Source organism: Podarcis melisellensis (genome assembly GCF_964234715.1).
Source record: "Podarcis melisellensis genome assembly, chromosome: 13".
Classification (NCBI taxonomy): domain Eukaryota; kingdom Metazoa; phylum Chordata; class Lepidosauria; order Squamata; family Lacertidae; genus Podarcis; species Podarcis melisellensis.
In genome coordinates, this window is record NC_138545.1 from 33,744,388 (window position 1) to 33,769,430 (window position 25,043).

Genomic DNA, 25,043 nt, shown 5'->3' on the forward strand with positions numbered 1-25,043 from the left:
AAATGCCAGCTATTGGTCCTAGGCCTGGTTGTGGGAAACCTGCAGGGCTAGGTTGAGTATCAGGAGCCAGAGTCACGAGCAGGTCAGCAATAAAAAATAACAGTGTCAGTGAAGTTAACTCTTTATTCAGAGAAACCAAAACAGCACATGCCTAATAATCACAGCAACTCTTCTCAGTATGTTTTGCCCCAATGAGGCAGATCTGAGGACTAAGGTCCCCGCCTTCCCACCGTTCTCTAAGGCTCCTACCCCGGTTCCTTCTCTGGAAGCTTAAAGCTCTGCCATCTTGCCTCTCTTTGCTCTGCCCTCTTGATTTTTCTCTGTGTTCCGGGAGACCATGGTGAGAGGAGCTGGTCACAGCAGGAGGGGGAAACTCCCTGGATTCTTACACAGCCTGCCCCATCTTTGTCTCCTGGCCCCACCTCCTCTCTTGCCTCTGAGTCTGAACCACTCTCTGCCACCGCCTCTTCCTGCTCACTAAACCCTGTTGCCTCTTCAGCTTCCGACGCCTCCTCCTCCTACTCTGCTCCTTCTTCTCTCTCTGATCACTCATCATTGCCCCACCACCAATCCCCTGGCTCTGAGCCTTCTTTCCTGGGAGGTTCTCCTGGGGATTTGCCAGCTGGTGCCTTTGACCACTCCTCTGCATCCAGCCAGTCAATGACTTCGGGGACTTGAACAGCCAGACCCAAATTCAGTACTGGAATTCTCCCTTCCAGGGTCCCTGAGGACAGTTATCCAACACAGAAGAACAGCAGGCATAGTGTTCTGTCAACCAAGCAAGCGCAAAAGGTTGTAGCCCTTAGGCTTAGACTAACTACCAATTGCTGGGCCCATGGTGAACATCCCTTATGTTTTCTTTGCCTGAAGAGGGTCCAAAATCTGAGCACACATAGACCTTCAAAGGTAGTGTTTACTGCATCTTTTATTTTTTACACTTTGGTCATTTTCACAAGAGAGTCTCAAGAAAAGGCACTTGAATTTCCCATGACTGTAAAACATAATGGAAAAACTTGGTGAATCCAGAGGCTTCATACAACCAGTAGAAGGGTCCAAGTTGCACAGATAGTATCAAAGAGATCACTAGGTTATGTCAGGTTATGAGGTTCTAGGTTTATGTTTTAGAATCCTTAACATGTTAGAAAACACTGCCCATCAAATTCCTTGTCTCCTTGAACAAGGTTAGTGAGCATTTGGCCCTCCCTTGCCAACAGCTCAAATTGCTCAGCAAAGCTGTTTAGCTGAGTGAACCCCAGACATTCCCCCAAGGAGATTCTTCTGTCTCGCCTTCTCTCTGCTTTACTGGAAACTCCATAAGTCTTTTCATCTCAGGCTGCTGTGCAAACTGCATTAGCAGAGCTTTCTTAATGGGTTCAGGGCAGTTTGCTGGGTCTAGGTCCTTGGCCCCAAACAGAGCCAAATTTCACCAGAAACGTCTCCTCAGCTGCCTCCATGTATTCTCTGCATTGTTTTGAAATCAAAGAAGGAAAAGAAAAGGAAGTGTGACACCAAAAAGAACTTGGAAAATTATCCAAGAGTTTTCTAGTCCAACCTGTCTTTCCAGAAGGAGTATGTAGGACTTAATTTCAGCTGGACTTCCCCAGATCTAGCTTGAGAAACTCTTTTTCATGTAAAAGGGCTCAGCTATTGGATGTGATGCATAGTAAGAAATGCCCAGCCTAGCAAATGTACCAAGTACCTTTGCCTTAGCATTGCGAACCACCACAAATGGCCACCAAACACCTGAGGTGAGAGCTAAAATTTCTGGACTAAAGACTGCAATTTTAAGAAAAGCCAGAGGCCAAGCTCCAGGCTAAGTGTTGAAGAACCCTGATTCTATTGATGCATAACTTAATAATAGTGATATTTATGAGCAATGGGCTGGTTCACGCATGAGACGTCATCACTCAAAGACTGCAACACTGAAGCAACAGTTTGCATAGGTTAATGCACCAACAAATAATATACTTCCATGTTGCCATAAATACAGTGTTTTTCGATCATTTCTATTCCTACAATCAGCTGCAAGGCATCAAGCGATGAGCAATCTAAGCCACAGGACACCAAGCCATGGGTGTAGTCTATGTGTGAACCATCCCCACTTAGGGTATGCATGCACCAATGTAGTCACTGTATGTTGTTCTGGAAAGAGACAATGCTCAATGGCAGGATGAATGTTTTGCATGCAGAAGGTTCCCAGATTCAATTGCCGGCATCTGTAAAAGGCAGCTGCCCACTCTGGCAGAGAACAGCCCTCCAGGAGTTAAGACAGAGCCTCTTTCATCTGTTACCTGATCTTTTCTACCTGGATATGCTTTCTATGCAAAGACTTCCAGAGATTTTACCTGGAACCTTCTGCATACAAAGTATGTGTGCTAGGATCCTCCCACAATGAAGGATAAGGAGGTAAGATTCTTCTTTTTTGCTAAACTATACACTGAGCAGGTTGTCCTGTACAATGCAGGGGTGCAAGTTTTAAGTTGCCTCAGTCAGGGCTTTGGCTGCAGGCTGAAAGAGTGGAATCCAAGGCAGACAACTTGAAGGATTGCAGTTGAAACATTAATATCATAATTAAATGCCAGGCTTTCTCAGTTGCACATTGCCCCTAAAAGCTTTTGATGGATGGAAGCTTTCAGGAAAGAAGCCATTCACGTTTTAACTCAGGAAGGTGCTGCCAGCAAACGGCTCGCTGGTCCGGCTTCCACACTAAGGCTGAAAAACAGACTCAGTATGCCCTCCAACCTGACTTCCTTCACTCTTGCCCACCCATAATATGTGTGTGTGTATCACAGAGGACTTTTCCTGTGTAAGGTACCAGAAAAGACCAGTTTAAGACTGCAAAACAAGCATGCATTGCATTTAAATATAGTATTGGTGCTGCAATCATGCCACTTGTTTAACTTGTATTCCATGAGTTCAGCCTATTGCCCAAGCATCTGTTAAAAATGCACCTCTACATTGTACTGGGCAACCTGCTCAGTGCATACAATTCCTCAAAGAGGAATGGAGTCCAGATATAAAACCCTATTTGCTAAAGACAGACTACAAGCAAACACCAGAAGACTGTATGGCATAGAAGTTTATTTGATAATAAATATCCAAGTTCTTAAGGTCAACAGGGCTCTTTTTTTATATTTCCCTGCAGCAGTCTAAACCATGGATTGGGGATCACTGGCCATTGAACAAATTATACTTCCCAGGTCTCCTAATTTGACATGAGATGGTATTTCCCACTGGTCACACACCCCTGTCAATCACCTGATGTCAGGATCAGGTAATCCGCAGCCACAAAGAAACAATGGGGAGCTTTCACTTGCAACAGATCCTTTCCAAATACAGCTTGCATTTGGTGCTGTTTAAATTTGGCATCAAATGTAAGCCATGCTGCTGAGGTTGGGTCTACTCAGGAGCTCCCAAGAGAATCCAATGTCTACTGAAAGTAGATTGCATCTTTGCAAGTGTGGCTGTTTGCATTTGGCACTACTTACAGCTATAGCTGGGCCAGGGATCCCTACTGGGCATCCTGTGTTGTCAAGTGATTGAAAAGTGGGCAGCCACCAACAACATCCCTGTATATTCCGTGTACCAAAGCAGCCAATCAAGGTGCAGTGATGGCTAGAATGCCACAATGACATCACAATGACATTCAGGAATAGGGAACCTATGGATCTCCAAATCCCAAGCAGCATGGCTAATAATCAGGGGTGATGGAAATTATAGTCCAACAGCATTCGGAGGACCATAGGTTCCCCATTCCTGAATTACCAGGTGCAGAACACCAACACAAGGTCCTGGAAATTACCATCATGCCCTTCTTGTGAATTTCCTTTGGGTAACTAAAATACCACACCATCAGGGGATAGGAAATTGTGCAGAATAAACCACTGATCTGAACCAATGTGGCAATTCTGAAAATTCAGCAGAGGTTTTGTTTGTTTGTTTTTTCCTGTCTGTCTGTGTGAAGTATGGGCTGTTGTTGTTCTTTTTTATTATGGAAATAAAAATCTCAGTTGTGGTTGAGTGTTTCTTTCATTCTTTTTTTAAGAATGAAAGGAAGTGAGACTGGGATAGAGGAAGGAGAGAGACAGAGAGAGAGAAAGATAATTTCCTCAGCAAGTCATCGTCGCTAATGAAGTTTTACAAAAACAGATACAACCAAGGAAAAATAAAATTTCACAGGTGATAAATTTTTCCAATTTCCGAGGCAGAATTCGATAGGATTGTTAAATTAAGAGTGAAGGTGTCTGTTAGGAGGCAACGAACAATGATGGGTAATTTTATAGAGTGGAAAATTGAATCAAATTGCAACATTAAAACACAGCTCCTTGGAGGATCTGCCCCGTATGCAGGCCTGCTCCACTACATCGGTGGGAGACTTGGGGGAAGGGAAGGAAAAATGGCTTGAATGTCTAGCTGCAAGCTACACAGAGACTTGGCTTCAGAAGCTTTCAGAATCATTGAACTTGAAGATGGAAGTGGACAGGATCCTGGAGGGAAGAAACAGATAATCTCCTCCTGCCAAGTCACTGCTCCAGCTATTGGGGGTTTTCCAGACCTAGATCTGTGCCACTTCTCAAAACTACGTGAAGCAACAAGGAAGTCACTGCCTTGAGGCTGGTTCAGAGTGCCTTGTCTTCCTCTCATTTTATAAATTATATGGCGACACTCTTTTGCCCTGATCTAACAAATGCTGAGACTGTGTGATATAGTACAGGCATACACCTTCCCCCACTTAAGCATGTTCTATTTACATGCAGTTCCAGGAAATAAACAGACAGACAGACAGACTCATACCAAAAAATGGCAGCAGAGAGCTGGAGTCCTTGTGGCTCATGGGGAGACCTTCCCTGGAGCCTGAAGAGGATGTCAGTGAAGGCAGAGGAAGCCCCATAGAGACCTGAGGGCACAGCAGGGCTTTGCTTAGGCTGCTCAGCCTCCTCACCTAACAGCTGGTGTTGGAGGTAGAACAGCAGCAGCAGCCACTTTCCTGTGCTTCCTCCAGCAGAGCTTCAACTCTAGTTGAAGAGAGAGTTGTGCAGAGAGAGAGAGAGCAGGAGAGCAAGGAATTCTGGTGTGATCTGGCCTGATCTGCATCCTCCTGGACTAATGTGTAAATCAGGACAAATTACTTTTCGCACTACTCCAAATTTTGCAGTACAAAATTCTCCAAATACACTTTCTCGCCTCAAAAACTGTGCTTAAAAACATGGATTTGGAAATAAAATAGAAAGGCATATTTTGTGAAGGTATTTAAATACATATATAAATGCAAATTCTTATGCAATTTTTTATAGTAATAGTTTAACGTAGAAAAAGGGCAAAACTGACTGAATTAACATTTTATGACGGAACACTTAAAAATGGACATTGAATACAAGCAGACTGATCTCTCCCTCTCTAACTTGCACATGCCTAAGTGGATCATTTTGCATCAGTATTAGCGCAAAGCTACTAAAACACATGCAGCTGCAAATAGCTCTGTATTTGGCAACCTTTCTCTACCCGTACCTTATATGCTGTAATACCTTGTATTCCTGCAAAGGTGCAACTATCACCGCCTAGGGTCAGAATCAGAAAGGATAACCAGACCTCTTGCATCATGAAATCAACTCAAGAACTCCTTTGAGGAAGAGCAATCCACAGAACAAGTTGAAGACAGGGAAACATTTATGCATACACTATTCCTTTTAGAACAGAACACCCCAAAGTCACCTCCACAACCTGAAGAATAGGGACCCCAAAGGATCCAGCTAGAAGCTGCCACCATAATGCAAAGAGCTCTCACTGCAGAATATTATGACCCACAGACCTTGTATTACTCAATGAAGGACTCTGATGAGAATGACATTCAGACTGTGTGCTCAAGGGAGAACCATCCAAATGTAATTTGGGGCCCTCCCAGTTGGAAGACACAGCTCTGTTACCATTCTTTGACTCATGAGACCCCTGCAGTATGTCTGTCTCCTCTTTCTCACAAAAGGTAAAGATTACAAAATAAGGTAAGGGCACTTTAACCAGCTGGCCAGTCCCTCCAGCAAGGTGGAGCATTCCATACTTCGGGTCTTGTCAACCTACATAAGGTTTCAGTTGGTTCTAGCTCCTTGCACAGAAAACAATTTCTATAGCTGTCTCAGGAGCTGGCTGTGTTCACACTCCTATTTACTGTGCACTCCTTGTGTTTCCAGTGCTTGGCTTTTAATCTGTGTTCACACAACATTATCCAAATGCATAATATCCTTTCCTTTGTTCTAAGATACTACTGGTTGATATGTTGATTCTAAAACCAGCTTCAAAATGATTGAAGACCTTAAGCTGTTCCTAATTTTTCTCTAGTCAAGGTATGAACACCTTTGCATAAATTAAAATATTTTCCCCCTTTTTAATATTCCCTAGTGTGTACACAGCAGCAACCAGAACTGTGAAACACATCAAAAAACCTCAATGTCCAATGTTCCCTGAGGTGACAATATAGACACAATCCATGCTAACCAGTAGGGCTCCCCCACCTGGAGCTGTTCAACATCCTGTTCTTGCCTTGGACCTGATGCTGCCTGCTTATCCCACAGGCCTCATGCTCCCATGGAACTGCCTCATCCTAGTCCTGCTTCCTCATGAAGATATTTGCATGGAAGTACTTCCCACACCAACTAAGACTCCAGGAAGGTTGGGGCCACAATGACCAGGTATATGTGCCACGGTATCAGCCACAATTTTGCTGGTGTATCTATTTTATTGCCTACTCCTGTGTTCAAGCTCTAGTGATGTAGCTGATTCAGCAGTCTTGCCCTCTGATAAGTCATGACCTTGCCAGTGAACTACAGTGATGGGACTGTGTTTAGATAGGTGGGAACTAGGGCTGGGCAATATATCAACGTATCGTCCAAAACTGGTTTAAAGTTCACATTGTGATAATGTTTCATAATATTTGAGCTGGCAATATATCACAAATCACAATGTGTGTAAGGGCTAAGCAATATCTGGTTTTCAACATCGCGATAAATCACCAGCTAAACACTGCAATGTTATCAGCAGCTAAACCTCACAATATCACCAGCTAAACATTGCAATCTACCACAATATCTGAAATAAGGATGGAACTATACAGAGGTGAACAGGACAATGTCCTTGCAACTGCTATGGGTCTAAAACAGATAAATGACAATATTGTCAATCACCACACACTCAGTTTCATCACCAGGCAAGCCAAAATGCATCCCAACAGGACTTTTGGTTTTGAGCTTGGCTACCAAATGGTGGTATTTAGGACAATCCAGACTACAGTGATGAGTCATAGTGGATAAAAATAATCTGGGACTGCCAGACCACCAGCAGGCCTGCTAGGAGGCAGAAGCAGCAGTGGCAGAAACAGCTTGCCATAACCACGGTACATGTCGGTAGTAGCGGTGACAACCTGCAAGGCCTGGCAGTGGCGGCACAATCATGGGGGCCTGCAAGTCCTTGTGAAGGCAGTGGGTGGGGGCAGCAGTAGCAACAGCAGCCTGCAAAGCCTCACGGTGGCGGAACAAGCAGTGGCAACTTGTGAGACCTCATGGTGGTGACAGGAGCTGGTGGCAGTAGCAGTGGCAGCCTGCAAGTAGTGGTAGCAGTTGCCAGGACATCATCCTATTCGCCTCTGTGTAGTTCTTTCCTTATTTCAGATATCGTGATGTATCAATATATCACAATGTTTAGCTGTGATATATCACGATATTGAAAACCAGTGATCGCTCAACCCTAGTGGGAACAGGATAAAAGATCAGATGATGAAGTTGCCTTCTCATCCAATTATCAGAGAGCAAATGCCACTATACAACCCCCACCCATCAGAACATAATGCTTTGCTGTGCACAACTATCTTTGGGTTGGATTTGTATCCCATTCCATCCATGTCAATGTGAAAGCTTGCCACTCATTATCAATTCTCTTGACAGGATTTCCTCTGCAATCTGGGGAGGGATCAGTTTGCATGCAGAGGAAATGCCAGGACTCAAACTTATCTGCAACTCAAGCTTTCCAACCAGAAGGTCACTGTGTATGGAGGCTGACTGTAATGACCCCAGTAGCAAGGAAAAGACACGCTGTACCATCCAGAGACACTCTTGCCAGCAGAGAAACATTAATCTTTTTCTCCTGCATAACCTTGGGGACTTCCTCCTATTCCTCCAGGAGTGGTCTAGAACTAGGAACAGGATGCTGGGTGGAGTTGATCCCCCTACGCCCCGCCTCAGTCTTTGTCAGGGATCTTGTTGGATGGGTTTTGCTCACACTCAGGGTCAACATATTTAAGGTCAAGAAGAAATTTCCCTTCATGTCAGGCCCTTTTGTTTTTAATGTTGGCCTCTTATTTAAGTCACTTGCAGCAGTTTGCTCTGTGGGTACCTTTCTGTAATACAGTTGTGGGCACACAAGGATTGTGCATTCTAGTGTACTTTTATAGAAAAAAGTGGCTATTTCAACTGTTTGAACACTGTTCACTCTCTCTCTTTTGCTGTTTAGTCGTTTAGTCGCGTCCAACAGAAAACAAGGCTGCAACGGAAAAAAGCGTCAAAATTTCATTCTGATCTGGCTGTCAGCTTCTGTGTGCTGTAGGAATGTTTCAAATGTAAAGGGCTGCTGAAAATATGCAACCTCCAATTGGATCCTGCTGTACACAAGCAATTATAGAAGATCCACTGTTCTCGGTAACCATCTGCAGAGACTCGTATGCTGATTTTGCATGAAGGTAGCAAAAGCCAGATTGGTAGAGCAGATCTGCTGCTCTGGTCTGTGTACATTACGCACAATGGAAAGGCAATGTGAAAAGCTAGGCTGTTTTCCCAGATTGGCCATCCACACCTGAACAGAAGGGTGAATGGGTATACTATTCACATCAAAATGGTGTTATGAGTTTTGCTGTCTTGATTAGCATGAATGGGCCCTATCACTATGGTTTCACCTGACAGACTAATGGGTAATCAGGGGCTTGACAAAAGATGGCTAATGTTTTTTAATGACCAGGGATGTTTTTCTTAATAGCCTGGTAATCTCTCTCCCCTGCCTTTAGAATACAATGCCCATCCAGAGCTAGTAGGAGGGGTAAATAAACAATTTGTAAGGTTTCAACCTAGAGAGAAACAAAGTGCTCTCTGTTTATTATTATTATTTATTAAATTTGTATACTGCCCTATATCTGTATGTCTCTAGCTGGACTGGAATCAGCTGGGGAGTTGCAGATGTTTAGGATGTTGCTTTGTTTGCTAATGTGATGCAGGATTAGTAGTTTTGCTGCCTTTTGTAGATGTCTAATATTTCCAATAAATCCTGCTTGTAAATAAAATAAAATAAAAGATAAGTATTGCCCTTTTTGTAATGGTATGTACCAGATTGAACTCAAAGGGATGTTTGACATCCAAAGCTGTTTATTTTTTGAGTCCACAGGTTTTCTGTGCAAGCATAGTATTTGGTATTGTGACACAAAATTCACCATCCCATTAATCTCAGATTTCAAACAAACACAACAGTTCAATTCTACCATCCCACACTCCTGCTCTTAAATCTAATCTCCACAGCCAGGCCTCAAAAGTAACTGAATCTGCACGGTAAGAAACCTGCCTTCCCCTTATGAAATGACAAAACCAAAATGAGTAGAGTCCATGCCGGTTCCTCAACTACAGCTCTGATTCATTTCCTGCCCGCTACTTGTGTGCTGCAGATGACACAAAAGTAGGAGTTGACTGCAAAAGATAGAGAGAACGGAACATGTATCTCAGGAAACTGGAGAGCTGAGCAGACAGAATCCAAACCAGGTACTTGTTACCATTGTGCCCTGGTGGCTGATCCCTGCTCATGGTGGTTTGGGTGGCCTGTGAGAGCAGGAGTTGCAGTTTTCACAGCACTTAGAAAAGCACTGTGTGATGAGTGCAGAACATGTGAAATTTTCAGATTTTGCTATTCTTTCTTCCCAGGTGAACTAATATTTTCTGGTTAATTGAGGCAAATTGTTGAGTTTTCTATTCTAACCAGGGATGCCAACGGTAGTGGTGGAAGGGGCTTCAGCCCCCTCAATGTTTGTGAGGAGGGGGCCAAGCCCTCCCATTATTGAGGGGGCTGCCATACCCGCCACCGCCAGGCAAGCACTTGCATGCTTGGCAGGATGCGCGGAGAGTGATTCGCATCCCCTGCCACTGCCGGGCAAGCGCTCATGCTGGTGGGATATATCACATGATGATGGGCCCCCTCAATGTGGGGTGCAAGTTGGCACCCCTGATTCTACCTGTTCTACCTGCTTTCACTTGCAAACTGACATGGGATTTCATCTGCATAGTAATGTATTCTAGGCAGAAGTTATGTTCTAGACAAAAGAACTCTCGACAAATGGGCACTCTTGTACAGTACTCTGAAATACAAGGGCAGGAAGAGATTGTTACAGATAGCATGAGCACTATTGGGTCATCCACACTTCCCCTTGTCCTGTGTCTAGAAAGCACAGGTCCAATCCTGTTTTCTGGAAATCTGTTAGAACGGGCAATACAGGGTATGTGTATGAATCCTTCCCTCCCTAGGCCCTCAGCCCAGCTCTTTAGGCTCATTCTCTAACCAATGCATATCAGGGGCACATGTTTTCTGGTGTTGTTCACACAACGCTGTCCTCATCCAAGTGGCAGCTGACACTCTACAGCCCCACCCCGCCCCGCCCCAATTTAATTCAAACTTTTCTGATCTGTGGATAATGCAGTAAGGAAAAAAACACAATGTAAAATTGCCTGTTACCCAACTGTGGACATACTGAAGGGCAATGTGTGCGTTGTTGTTGTTTTTAAAGCATGCAATGATACTGTCCTGGGTGCCACCTATCACCCATCTATTCTTTACTTTCATTAGCCCTGGTGCTACTAAGTGGGCTGCCAGTGAGGCTGTGTGTAACACACACTTTAAAAAAAAGCAAAACCCATTGTTTTGGGCAGGTCTGGTATATCAGAAAACTTGAGTCTATTTTTTTATTTTTATGGTTGCACGCATAGGTAAACAAATACCTGCCCATATGCCTACAATGGCCTTTAGGTTTCTGGAACTCGGGTGTGTGAAGAAGTACTAATTGGCAAGTGGTGGGGGACAACAATACATAGTGGGAATACATCACATCAAGCACCGCCCACCACTGTGGAAGGGGAACACTGAGAAAGAGTTCAACTGAAGGAGCTCATGTGCGGCCCACATACACATTAACACTGTGGTGTGCACACAGCCTCAGATAGATGGACCAATGGTTTGTGTTGCCATACAAAGCAGCTTTATATGAATGAAAGCCTGCTAACCTGGAAGAACTTCATAAATGCAGTCATCGCTCTGTCCGTCATCCTCATCTTCCTCCAGGTCCAAAGAGGTATCCTGATGATGTGTCACATTGGGGGAATCAAAACTGTCTATGTCATCATAGGCCTCTTCTTTGATATTGTCGTCGTCGTCGTCCTCGACTTCCTCACAGGGGATAACTGAGGATTTAATATCTGGGAGAAGAAGATAAGAAGGAAAATACATGACACACAAAGGAAGAGGGAAATAAAGAGAAAAAGGGAAATGGACAGCACAATTAGATGCTGATGTTCCTTAGGGTAAACAGTATTATTTTCAGCTGGCAAGATGTGGTCTGAGCGAATGTCGATGGAGGTTTGTTAAGACAGATTATTAAATTCGTCACATGTCCCGAGTGACCGAAGAACCAACTTCTGCCCTTAATTTGAACTAAGAGGTGCCATAACAAGAATGCTCTGAATATGCCTGAGTTATCCTCTTCCATGAAGCTGTAGATCTGGACCTGGCAAGTACAGCTCTTGTTTCAGTGAAGCATGGTTTGACTGTATCCCTCCCCACCCCACAATATCCTAGTGTCCGAAACTCAGGGAGGCTGACAAAGCACTTAAAGAGTATTGAAACAGGAAAATTTAAAAACAAAACCAGAACAAAAAAACCCTGAACATTAAAGCCCCAGTTTCTCCACTAGCTTAATCTCTGCCATAACAACAACAGCAGCAAAGTGAGTATGTGTGTTTCCCAGCTCTTTCCCCCCATAGCGGTTCACAGCAACATGGCTTTATTAGTATCAAGTTAGTGTCTGTTTGTGCACACACTAGGGGACAGGGTGGGAACCTCTTTACCCTTTTAGAGCAGTTGCATGAACCTATACATTGAAACTGGGAGTATCATCACTGCTTTTCTAGAATGAGAGGTGGTAGGTTTAAAGCTGTAAAAAGTAGCACACCCTATATAGCCTGAAAGTCCTAACACTAGTCAGCAGAGGTGTGGTGCTAGCTGGCTGAGGTTTATCAGAGGCGAATGAGAAGTATTGTACATATGACCATAGGCATTAGTTTTCTTTTGTGATTACTACTTTATATGCTCCAGAACGGGATCAATTTGCTTAGTTCAGGGATGAGGAACTTCTGGCTTTCCAGATGTTGTTGGACTCCAGCTCCCATTATCTATGACAACTGACTATTTTGGTTGGGGCTGATGGGAGCTGGAATGCAACAATATCTGGAGAGCCAGAATTTCCCCATCCATTGCCTAGTGAACCATGGAACAAAATAAAACAAACATCTTTACCATTACCGTACTTTCAATTGATCAGAGTTCAAGTCAATTGGAGGAAGATGCTTGGGGCAGGGGGGGGGGGAACCTTGTGCCCTCCTCACCAACTATACCAAGCTATTCTGTGGTATTGGAGCTTCTCTCCTCAAACAACAATACTTCTTGGGCCATTTCTTTTCTAGAGATCTCTGCTTAGCAGGTTGCTTGCTGTGATTTGCTCTTTCTCCCTCCCCTATTGTGGTATGAATTATTTTGGCTAATTGGAATGTGTGGGCAGGTATGATTTGCAGATTATTTATCCTTGGAGTTGAGGGGGGGCAGCTTTCTGGTGACTCCTAGCTTCATGCATTTACGTAAGCTGACAAAATGTTAGTCATAACATCTTTTTTAAAAAACCCAGTATCAACACTGCTTTCACACACTGACCAGAAGAGGGTGCTTTGAGAGCATACATCCTTTGCAACTCAGAAAGTGGCTTCAGCAAAGCAAGTGTGAGTTTAATTTTTAATTAACCCATCACACATACACACATACACACATGTACACACAGCTCATTATTAGGGGTTTATTCTGGCACACAAAACAAGCAACAATAAATTAATAAATAAATATGGAATAGCAAATAGCACTAGCACCTTATAGGCAACAACATCAAAAGGGGATGGGGAGAAGAAGGCATCCTTTGGATTTGAGTCTCAGGACACTTTCATTTTGTTTTACGTAACATCTATGAGATCACACACATGGATTTTGAGCCAATTAACACGAAAGAACTAGCAGCCCCTAGTTTTATATCCATATAAACACTGATGTGGATTAGGACTCACATTTCACTCACAAACAAGGATAGAGAAGGTGGAAAATGTTCCCTTGTTCAACATTCCCATTGTGAGCATGGCATTGTGGTTAAAGGGTGTTAAGAGATAACCAGCCAGTGATTTTCGGTAGGTGCCTTTAGAACAAGACTGCTTCTTCTCCCAGTCTTTTTCTCCTAGCTTCTGGGGAAAGGACTGGGAGAATACTCCCCTTCTTTGTCAAACTTTCCTCAAGTCCCGTGTTACACACCACACACTTCCTCAGCAAAACCTGAAATGGCCCTAGCCCCATGTTGTTTGCGCCTCTTCACCAAGTCAACTGCCCCTCCCCCATTTTTATCTAGATTGTAGGAGCTCTAGGCAGGAACTATCATAACTGGGTTGTGCATCGTACATGACCTAGGATCCTGTCAGGGAGGTTAGTAAATTTCAAGTGTGGCTTAATGGAGGAAGTAGAAGAATAGAATGTGTGGAGGGGTTGTGAGGCCCCAGGGGCTAGCCCTGCTTCCTGGTGATGAAGGCAGTGCATACACACCTATTTTATCCATACATTTAGTTGTCTAAAGGGGCTCTATAAGCATACAATGAAGTGCATGTAGAGATTCTCCACACAAAGGGGGCAACTCTGACTGGGCCAGTTTCCCCACTTTTGTGGAAGAGCTTTATTTACATACATTGTTATACATGGCAAGCCCTCTATGTGCTGGCCTAAAATATGGACAGCAGGTGGCAGTATGGCCACCCCATGCATCAGCAGTGGGGATGGGGCAAGCCCATGTAGCTTGCGTCAAATGTTCTTTCAGTGTGTCAGTGTGTGTGCATGCCTCTGAACTCCCCAGGATTTATAAAGCATTGGACGTCAACCTAGAAGAGGTGCAAATTGTCACATGACCACGGAAGTGGTCAGGTAGAGTTGGGCCAATCACCATCTCTCTTCCTAATCCAGCTAACATATTTGCTGCAAGGATAAAATGGGATAACCTTGATGGAAATTGCTTTTTGCCAGGAAAGGAGGACACAAATGTGAATATTAGCAATTAAATAAGTAGAAGAACTGTTGCCTTCTTGCTTCTCCCTATCAAAACAATATTAAAGGTTTCAGAAACATCACTTTGGGATCTTCTTTAAATTAAATATTGCCTTTTGTTTTGCGAGCTTTTTAGACAATCTTACCACTATGCTTATGTGATTTTCTGCGTGAGGGTATGAAATCAACAGAAAAGCACAGGCACAAAAGCTAAGATTCTTGTAAGTAATACAGAAGGAGGGTGATCGGAAGTCTGGAGTTTATACACTGTTTGGCCCTTTGTAGTCAATTCCTGTCTAATTAATTGACATAGTCTAAATAACAGTTATGCTCATCAGTTGAAGAATATACAACTTTTGGAGACTGCATTGCTACACTGGAACATCACAGGAGCCAGGTCTTCCTCTGACGTCTTGCATGTGTGAATGGGCCAGCAACCACTACAGACAGAACTTCCTATCAGTTCATATTCCCTCAAAATACAGTGTTTGTCAGTGACAGCAGTACATGCCCTCAGCTGCAAGTCAACAAGTCTCAAGTTTTATAGGTGGGAATCACTCTCACCTATATCATATGGATTTGTTCCCTCTTAAGCTACTCACCCTTAAGCAGGAATTGGATCTGATCCACCCAGTCCATCGCTTCTGCAGAGCTAACAGCTGTAAACTGCAAAGGAAGAATTCAATATAGTCATTGCAAGATTTCTTCCATAAGGTCTGTAGCAACTACTAATTTACAGGTGATTGTACTCCATGTGCAAGCCACACTTAAAGAAGCACGCTACTGATTTCAGGGTTTGCCCCTGTCAAGTACTTCATTAAGCATGAATACAGAAAAGCATGCATCACAGACAGAGGTTCCATATTACCCACTAACATCATTTAAAACACATCACTTTTTAGATCTGGCAGTTTACGCATTCGGCTGCTGAATCACTAAGTGATGAAAAAAATCATAAGCATGCACCTGTAAATTAGCTATATATTGTAATGTTTTGGTCTTGTGATGCCCTTCATCTCTACTATTGTCCCATCTCTCTTTCTTCTACATAAAATAAAGCGAAGTTCTATTGACAAGTACATGGTTATTTTGGAATCCCACAAAGACACACGGAGAATTTTCCTGCCCCATTTGTTTTGCAAACCCTAGACAAATCACTGCAGTAAGTTGGGGTGCACAACTTGTCACTGCTCATATTCAACGTGGTTATTACTGTATTTTAAAAGCAGAATCAAACAACAGGACACAGTCCTAAGATCCATTACAGACCCATTTTATCTATAAGCCACCTTGAATCCCTGTCAGGGAAAAAGGTGAATGAATGAATGAATGAATGGCAAAAATATATTGAAAGCATGTCATATGTTCTTATGACAACTGGAGACAAACTTCTCCTGATCAACTTGTGAACAACAGGAGTAGACACTGAAGCCCCAAACACATGCAATGCGAAAACATACATGTGCTCAGTACCAGTTCACGTAGGCATGTGCTCAGTACCAGTTAACCAGTGGTCCTGTTAGCTAGGGATGATGGGAGTTGTAGTCCCAAAACATCTGGAGGGCCGAGTTTACCTATGCCTGAGTTAACGGTTAAGAGACCAAAGCAAAGCTGGCCATACCACGAGGGACCTGTAGGTGGCAACCTATGGCAGTGCTTTGAAGGGGGAGCTACTTCACTCCTGCAGTGTATGTGTGTGGACTTATAGCTGAGTGAGCTAAGGATCAACGAACGAAGGAGGGACCAGGATACTAAGGGATGGCCAGGTGGCAAGCAGATAGTCTTTCTAGCAGCGGGTAGCTGCTAGGTAGCAGGCTGTGAAGGGTGAGGAGATAAATAGCAACAAACTCAAAGTACCAAGGGGTAGCATCTGATTCACTTAAAACTGTTTTTTCCTGGGCTGAAGTCAACCTGAGCCATCTTTCCACATGTCAATTGGCTGTTAACATAAATTGATATACAAGTTAGCCCTAAAACCAGAACTCTTGGGTTCTCTTTCCAGTTTTGGAAAGGAATTGGGGAGCGGAGATGAATCGAGCTTGCTAGCTTAGAGTGGGAGGAGGAAAGTGTGAAGGTATTTTCAAATGAAGTCCACAGTGGTTCTTGCTTTGATTGGATTTGTTATGCAAATGTCAAATGCACACTGGCCTGAGGAGAGAGGAAGGCCTCTCCTCTCCTTTCTCTTCCAGGTTTTAACAGTGATCAGAGTGAATGGTGTGGAAGAGGCTCAGAGGCAGTCTAAGTTTCATATATAAAAAAGTACTCTCCAGGTCAGATTGATAAGATTTTGTAGCCAAGTAAGGAAGAGACAATGGCTTGGGTACTGCAGGGGGAGGCTCAAACCCAGTCCTGATACATCTCTACTGGGAGTTGCCCTGACTCCCACCCAACACATGCAGACAGAAGATCTTACTTGTAAGTAAGAAAGAGATATTTATTCAGGCAAGTTAACAGTACAGGCTTGGCAGCTGATACAATGCTCTGGAGTCATGATTTAGGAGTTCAGGAGCAGTGCAAGATGATCAGAACTAACTGGAAGGGATGAAAATGTCCCAACAAATTTCCCAGCCCTTCTCAATAAGCTTTTAAAGACAAGGCATGACACCAGAGCCATCTTTCCCATAGGGCTTAGTGGTGCGGTGCGCCAGGCCGCCGGCCTCTCAGGGGCACCCCAGCAAGTGGGGGAGCCCCAGCGGCTTTGCTGGCGGCCTCCCCTTTCCCTGCATGCCCACCAGCTGCGCCCCGCCAACCATATGGCTGGGAGGAGGGCCTCCTTGGGAGGAGGGCGATCCCCGCAGAGGCTTAGAATGGAAGCTGTGCCCTGCCAACTATATGGCTGGCGGGCACACAGCTTCCCTCCCAAGCCTCTGTGGGGATTGCTCTCCTCCCAAGGAGGCTTGGGAGGGAAGCTGCACTCTCCTCCCACGGAGGCTTGGGAGGGAAGCTGCACTCTCCTCCCACGGAGGCTTGGGAGGGAAGCTGCACTCTCCTCCCACGGAGGCTTGGGAGGGAAGCTGCGTACCTGCCAGCCATATGGTTGGAGGGGTGCAGCTTCCCTCCCAAGCCTCTGCAGGGATTGCTCTCCTGCAGCGGCATGGGAGAGAGTCGTCGTCCCCTGATGGCTGGCAGTGTGCAGCTTCACAGCCCTCCCATCTGTGGTAATTTGGGAGCGCTGGGTAGATATTTGCACCCCGGCACCGCATCTGCTAAAGATGGCCTGGCATGACGTGTTCACTTGCTAGACTCTCTTGTCTTGTAGGAATGACAAGATTTCAATTGCATGCTCCGTCAGGGCAGTTGGGTCTGCTTTCATCTACAAAGCCAATGCCTGATTCTAGGCATCAAGACTATACCCTTCTGTTCAGTTGCTGACTCATCCCCTTGGCTGATCAAAGCTCTCCCCAGCCTCCACTAAGTTCCTCAGGAATATTAGAAGGAAGAGCTGGCATCCCTCTTGCCCTTCCAAAGTGTCTGAAGTCAGGGTGGAAAGGGGAGTTCCCCCCTATTCCAACGCAGGTTCCCATAACTCAGTCCCTGTACCCAGCTCTGTTTCTCCCTCCTCTTCTGTCAGAGCCTGCCAATCCCAATCCTGACAGCACTGTGGGGTTCATGACAGGAGTCTTCAGAGGCCCAAGGGGTCAGGGTTCCATTGTCCCCACTCTCTCCTTTCCACTAGCACTAAGCAGAATTCCTTGGCTGGAAACTCTGGCCATTTGGGTGGACACACCTACCTCATAGGTACGTTTACCAGGAGAGGTCAGCTCGAAGCAGCAATCTCTTCGAGAATCCTTGCGCAAGTGGAAAGCCATCTGGGCATGGTAGTTCTCAATGACAAACATGCCTCTTGGTTGCTTGCCTGCATAATACAGTAATGATGATTCAGCAAACTTCAAGTTGCTAGCTTGCTTACAGATATCACTTTCACAATACAAGACCCAACCTGTGACTTCCAGATTCTCTCTAAAGTGGGTGGGAAGAAAGAGCCATGTGGGCAGACAAAAGAGGGGCCCTGAACTGTTTCACTGTCTGTATTTTCCTTCCCAAAACTGCTTTTTTAAAAAGCCATTATTTTCTACAGTGGATATTACTTCTAGTCATTGAGCCTCATTGAAAGAAGGGAACATGTTCCCCTTGGTGCTGTGTTGGGGTTTAGCAGTAAACTCAATTCTGCACAGGGATCTCCCACCATTATGTCAAGTGTGGCAAGCCACTATATATTGACTTCAGTCCTTCCACTTGTAATACAGTGATATTATTGGCCTAACTTACACAGTTGTTGCAAGGATGTCTTTGATGACAGTACTGCTGTATGACGCTGATGTTGGTGACTGAAAATCCCCTGTACCACTGGCAAAATTCACAGACAAAATGGAACTCTGCCTAAGTACCAGTGTGCATGCTACAACTTGCAACTGCCACGTCGAGGCTGCTTTAAATTGTATATGTATAGATAATACTGCAAAACATAATTGCTTACTTAGCCCCAGTGTCCATTATCCCTTGAATTGTGCTGGGAAAAAACCCTGTTATTGAGTCCTCCTCCAGCTCTGAATACTCCTAATGCTGTCCCCTCTATCGTCTATTTCTTCTTGTATATTTTTTTTACCTGCTCTGCATTCAATCTCCCTGGATGGGAGGCACGGTATAATCGTAGCCCATCTATCTAGGCATGCCAAATTTGGTTGGAAGTATTAGCTTCCTGTTTATATGCATCTGATGGAGCATAACTGAAAAATATTTATACATGCTGACACATAGATTATATATGGTCACTTAGGGGAGGGTTAAAGCCCGCCTGACAACTAATGGGGGGAAAATGGGCAGTACTTTATTTACACAGGGCCTTGTGTCCGTATTTCTCCTTTCCCTCATTCTTTACTGACAAGGGTGTTGGAATACAACCAGACTCTGTTCTCCGTTCGTAAGGCTGCATCTAAATGGCAGATTCCCACACTGCCTGGTGGGCAATTTATCATCCAGTTGGAAGAGTCACTATGATGTACTGCTTAGAAGGTTACATGTGGATGAGAGAGACCCAGGTTTAAATCCCTGATTGGTTGGAGCTCATTGGTAAGCAATTATCCTAGCCTAACCTACCTCACAATAAGAATACAAGAAGAGCCAGTAGCCCATCTAGTCCACTATTCTGTAGCCAAGCAGATGCCAAGCAGGACCCATTGGCAGGGTTGCAACAATGCTGCTGCAATGATAAAATGAGCTTAGCCCTCTGTATGTGCCTCAGAGCTTCGTGGAGGAAGACTGAGGACAATATCTAAATTAAGTTTAGAAAGCAATACTGAGGAACAAAGGAGCTTCAGAGATGCACCAGAGTTCAGGCAACTTTCACCTGCTGTCCCTCCATTCTGCGGACCAATGAACATGAAATCAGGATTGAGGGAAAGCTTATCAGAACCTTCCTTCCTTCCTTCCTTCCTTCCTTCCTTCCTTCCTTCCTTCCTTCCTTCCTTCCTTGCCTGCCTTCCTTCCTTCCTTCCTTCCTTCCTTCCTTCCTTCCTTCCCTCCCTCCCTCCCTCCCTCCCTCCCTCCCTCCCTCCCTCCCTCCCTCCCTCCCTCCCTCCCAATGTATCTGGATAGTGCAGTGAAAATACTGAAGGGATATGACTGTGTACATGTGTCAGGAGTACCACATACTTTTTTCATTTGCAAAGTAGTAGAAGGCCATATTGTCAAGGACACACCATCGCTTCTGCCACTCAGAGCCAAATATTTTAGAGTCTGTGAAGAAGAAAGAAGAAGGTGCTAGATGACAAGAGAAGAATAGGAAAAGGAGTGTCTCTTCATCCACAAAAGGTATCCCAAGATGTGCTTTCTACATCAATCAGAGGGCATTACTACTACTAATACTACTAGTACTTAGGGCTAGTAGCAAATATGAGCAAATTCACAATAAAAACACAATAAAAAATTGGGATCAACTTCAAAATGCACATGTCAACTGTGAAGAGCACACTAGTATATATGCTACTTTTATTTTCAAAATGTTTGTAGGTGACCTCCGAGGAAGAATAAGGCACACTCTCTACTTGTGAGAGATATTCTAGGGGCAGAGCAGCATGACTAATTCTGTCCCCTCTGCCTTTATCTGTTACAAAATCTCTTCTCACATGTCCCCTCCATTTAGCAAGAGAAGGCAACACCTTCTCCAGGCTGATGGCTTTCTTCATTAAGACCATTCCAGAAAAATCTCAAACTATTTCCTAATCACTGGCATCCATTAAGAGGCATCTCATTGATCCTTCTGGGCCAATAGTAGTAATCTGCTTAACGAAAGTATAATCAGATATATGTTCCTAACAGTATTTCAGAGGCAAGTAAGAGGCAAGTAATACATATATACATACAGTACATGTACCTTCCGTAGTTGATACAACACATCTGCATTTTTCACTTGGACACTTTTCCTAACATCTAAATTGGTGAATGAGAAGCTGCCCACAGTGTCTGCCCAGAGGGCTTTAAATTTTCAACAGATGGACAGAATAGGGATGGATTATGAATGGATAAATCAACAGCAGGTGCTGTGAAGATTAGTTTGGCAGATTTTTACCTCTGGATCTCTTTTCCAAGTAACCTTGTTTTAGAATGCCTCCTTTCTCTTGAGTGGCCTTCTGCAAGTTGCTCTCGGCTTAAAAAAAAACAAAAACAAAATCTCAATAAGCATGGAAAATTATGCTTGGGGAATCTTCCAAGACAACAAAATCAAGGAAATCAGTAGTATTTTAATCAAACTACACCCACAATTATCATCAATTTCCATTATATATGTGATGGAAAAGGCAGTCACTGCCAAACAGCTTTCATGTGGCTGGGCTCTGTATCATGTCAGTAAGGGAGGCATGGGCCAATCAAATTAATCATATTGGTTGGTACTATGCCAATGTTACATCTCTGGCTGTATACACACTCTTGTTTATTCTGCATCCAGCGCTGTCCCATGGCTAGTTTGGGAAGCAGTATGCACACATTAGCCCTAGTCTATATCTATCCTGTATATATCCTCTCATTTCTTTTGAAATATCGAACTTTTCTCCAAACTAGCTTCAATTAAATTGAAAAAAAGAATGTCCAAGCTGTGTTTTAAGCCGGTGATGTGCACACAACCCCCAGCTATGTGAGATACAAAATTTGGATTCCAGCATAGGGACCTACCACTTCCATTTGGTCTTGAACATTGTGTGTGCGTGTATGTTTGTGTATGTGGTAAAATCCCAGTTCAGGCTGAACTTGCTTGGAAAGCCTGTTTAGACAAGCTTATTCATTTATTGAAAAGCATTTGTATACCACTTAATACTTTAAACATACCTAAGTGGAGTTAAACAATATATCATCAAAACATTAAACCTAAAACCAGTAAACAGAAATATAAAAACACATGAAGGCATATAAAAGCAAACCAGAAATAAACAGAGGATTCAAACCCATAAAAGTTGTCACTGTGGGATAGCTGCACAATCCCATACATGTAGTCTCAGAAGTAAATCCCAGTGAATTTAGTGGAGCTCACTCTCAGGTATGCGGGTATAAGATTGCAGACATAAACAACCAAATGGAGACATTCATTGTGATGGGATAATATGTGTTGATATAACTTTGTCATTGCTTCAGTGTGCATCCAGTTCCAAATGCAATCCACGTCTGAGGGGCTCCACAAAACCTCTACCCTTGGGGGTGTCCAGCTGTAACTATGTATAAATTGCTAGAGCTGCAACATACATGGCAGTTGCACCCTTTGCTCTGGAGAATCTTTCTCATCCCATGTGTGTGTCTGCAGTTTTTCAGTGGTTTAGGAAAATGTGCCCTGTAAATCTCCAGAGATGTTCTCTTTGTTGTTATTATTTCACATTTTCCAAGATTTGGTAATAAAAATTGAATCTGAGTGAATCTTGGCTCTGGCAGCAGCCCCGTGTTGGGTTTTGGACGTATTATGAAGTGAAAACACTCTCACTTCACAATACAGCCCACTTCACACTGTGAATGCATTTAATACACATCTTGGCACATCAAGCCTGGACCTGTGAATCGATCTGCAGTCTGCCTCAGCCAGAGATTTACACCCTTTCTCAGACATTTACATAACCTTTTGCCTAGGCTGCTTATATTTCTTGTTAATTAGCTGAAAGCTGGAAATGTAGAGTCAATTAATTCTTCCAATTTCTCTGTGTCCAAACTAGGAAACCAGGGGGCCCAACCTAGAGAGCTGTGGTGACAGCAGCAAAGCTTATCCAAGGCATCTTGCTGCTGCAAGTGACTCCACTGCATGATCTAAGTGAGGCACCCCTGGAAGTATCCACCGCTGTAATGTAAATAATGCTGTCACCCAACTCTCAGATTGTGCACAGCAGCCACTTGGGATGCCCGTGCAGTTGGACCATGTCTCATCAACAGGAAGGTGTTGCAGAAATGCAGCACAAATAGATAAGCCATACCTAGTACACGAGCTAGTGGTACACAAGATTCCGCAGTCTATGTACATATTGTCCAATTAACAGATGATCAACACCAACATACAGCAAGCTTTTATGCACCTAAGCACAGCAAATCTTCATGTGAAAACTATTGTAGCTTGTGCTTTTTAGAAGAGGGCAAAAGGCAATCTTTGGGAGAAATTTGCAATTCAAAATTTATGTATCAATGTGCAAATCAAACACATACATACACCAGGATGTTCTGCTCTCAAGCACTCAAAAGGATGGCCATTCTGTTTCTGAAAATATCAGCTTTTATTTTTTAATGTATACAATAATGTACTATGAGATGTTCTGTGAAGATGATTAAGCTTCTAGAGGTGTTTGGCTCAGCTACTTCCCTGGCCATTTATTGGCTTAGCTGCTCTCATCATCATCCAAATTTCTGAGTGATGCGTTTTGAAGCAAAAGTTGAGTTTGCATTCAGAACGTGACTTTAAAAACTCAAAATTGGAACAATTTAAATTCTTGATTGTTTTGATCTTGGAAGGCTTCAGATATAAAAACTCAATGTGCCTATTGTCAACTTACTGCCTGTTATCTAACAAATGCCACTTATCAAATTCTACTATCTAATATTGAGCACGAATTACAATATAAATATAGATGAAAATATTGAGAGATTATGTTTTAGGAATGTTCCTGCAATTAGAGAAAACCCAGCGAATATTTTCCATTAAAATTCAGAAAGAGTGCAACCACAAAATACATTTAAAGCACTTTTAGCCACTGTAACAGTCCACAGAATTTCACATGTATGAATGACAAAAATGATAACTTGCACTTAAATGCAACATCTCTTCTTTTGAATATATAGTAAATGTATGCATGTGCATGTAATGCTATAGGAGTAGTCAATGTTGTTGGATTATAACTCCCACCATCCCTGCCCATTAAACATGCCAGTTGGGGCTCTTGAGTCCCAGAACATTCAACATTGATGGCACGAACCTTTTATAAGAAATTTGGCCACATGGGAGGGGCTCAGTGTGGCAAAGTACTCTTTCAAATTCTGACCAATCTAGCAGACAGAGTATTCTCCAAAGAGTAAGAAGTTAGTCTGGCGATAGATGTTCTGCAGTGGTAATTGGTGGTTTGTTTATGTTCTAGAGCAAGAAATAAAAATGGAATCTAACTGCAGGGTAGGGGCTGAAACTTGTTTCTATCTAGGTGTGCATTTCTTCATGCTTTTTGTGTGTGTGTGTGTTTAGATATAGAAAGGTGTGTCATATACACAAGGCCCTTTCAGGGGGGCAGATGTCCAGGGCCCCACTCAGCAGCATGAGAAAGACAGCCTCCTGAACACAGCAGGGCTGTCTTATCACATTTTGAAGTAAGTAAACTAATGCACATTACCATCTAAAGAGCAACCCCTCCATAAGACCATTAAGGCCAGAGTCTAAAATTACCTAACTGCACCACTGGGCGTTGTAAAAAAAGAAAAAGAAAAACACAAGTCCTTGCTTGCAGCTCACAATAAAAACAAGAGGGAGAGAAATAGAAAACATTTACATTACCTTGTATGGAGAGTGAAAGAAGAAATGAAAGAAGGAAGAGTATAATAATCAAGAAGTAGGAAAGAATAAGAAAAAAATGGACATCAAGAGGGAAATGCAAGAGAATTTTTTTTAAAAAAAGTTTTTAATAAAGTTTTTTAGTGAAACAAAAGAGGCCAGCTGAATATTGAGAGGGAGAGAGTTCCATCCGCAAAGAGCCAGGAGAAAAGGCATAGGGACAAGCACAAGGGAATGGAGGTTTAATCAGAGTATTAGTATTTGATGAACTGAAAGATCAAAGAAGAGAACAGAAAGAAAGCTATGCAGATGAATAAAGAAAGTACAAGAACATGAGGGGATTTAAAAGTTTAAAAGAATAAATTAAAAATGTTATATAAAACAATAAAGGAAACCAGTGCAGGGAAATCTAGAAGAAAAAGAAGAAGAGGAGGAGGAGGAGTTTAGATTTGATATCCCGCTTTATCACTACCAGAAGGAGTCTCAAAGCGGCTAACATTCTCCTTTCCCTTTCTCCCCCACAACAAACAGGTGAGGTGAGTGGGGCTGAGAGACTTCAGAGAAGTGTGACTGGCCCAAGGTCAGCCAGCAGCTGCATGTGGAGAAGCGGAGACACAAACCCAGTTCACCAGAT

The 25,043-nt window shown here is 43.5% G+C and overlaps 1 protein-coding gene and 1 long non-coding RNA gene across 13 annotated transcripts in view; one reads left to right on the forward strand and one right to left on the reverse strand.

Moving 5' to 3' along the window:
- Positions 1 to 25,043, reverse strand: part of SKAP1 (src kinase associated phosphoprotein 1) — a 338,051-nt gene that overhangs the window by 80,498 nt on the left and 232,510 nt on the right. For all 12 annotated transcript variants that reach the window (XM_081885658.1, XM_081885659.1, XM_081885654.1 and 9 more), the window contains 5 exons: positions 20,978 to 21,055; positions 20,062 to 20,145; positions 18,141 to 18,265; positions 15,012 to 15,075; positions 11,295 to 11,486 (listed from right to left, as the gene is read on the reverse strand). In XM_081885658.1, coding sequence (XP_081741784.1) covers positions 11,295 to 11,486; positions 15,012 to 15,075; positions 18,141 to 18,265; positions 20,062 to 20,145; positions 20,978 to 21,055 — 543 coding nt within the window. The remainder of the gene's footprint in view (positions 1 to 11,294; positions 11,487 to 15,011; positions 15,076 to 18,140; positions 18,266 to 20,061; positions 20,146 to 20,977; positions 21,056 to 25,043) is intronic.
- Positions 3,696 to 6,685, forward strand: LOC309355149. Its single transcript, XR_014162434.1, has 3 exons — positions 3,696 to 3,832; positions 4,046 to 4,179; positions 6,567 to 6,685. It is a non-coding gene; the product is annotated as an uncharacterized lncRNA (long non-coding RNA).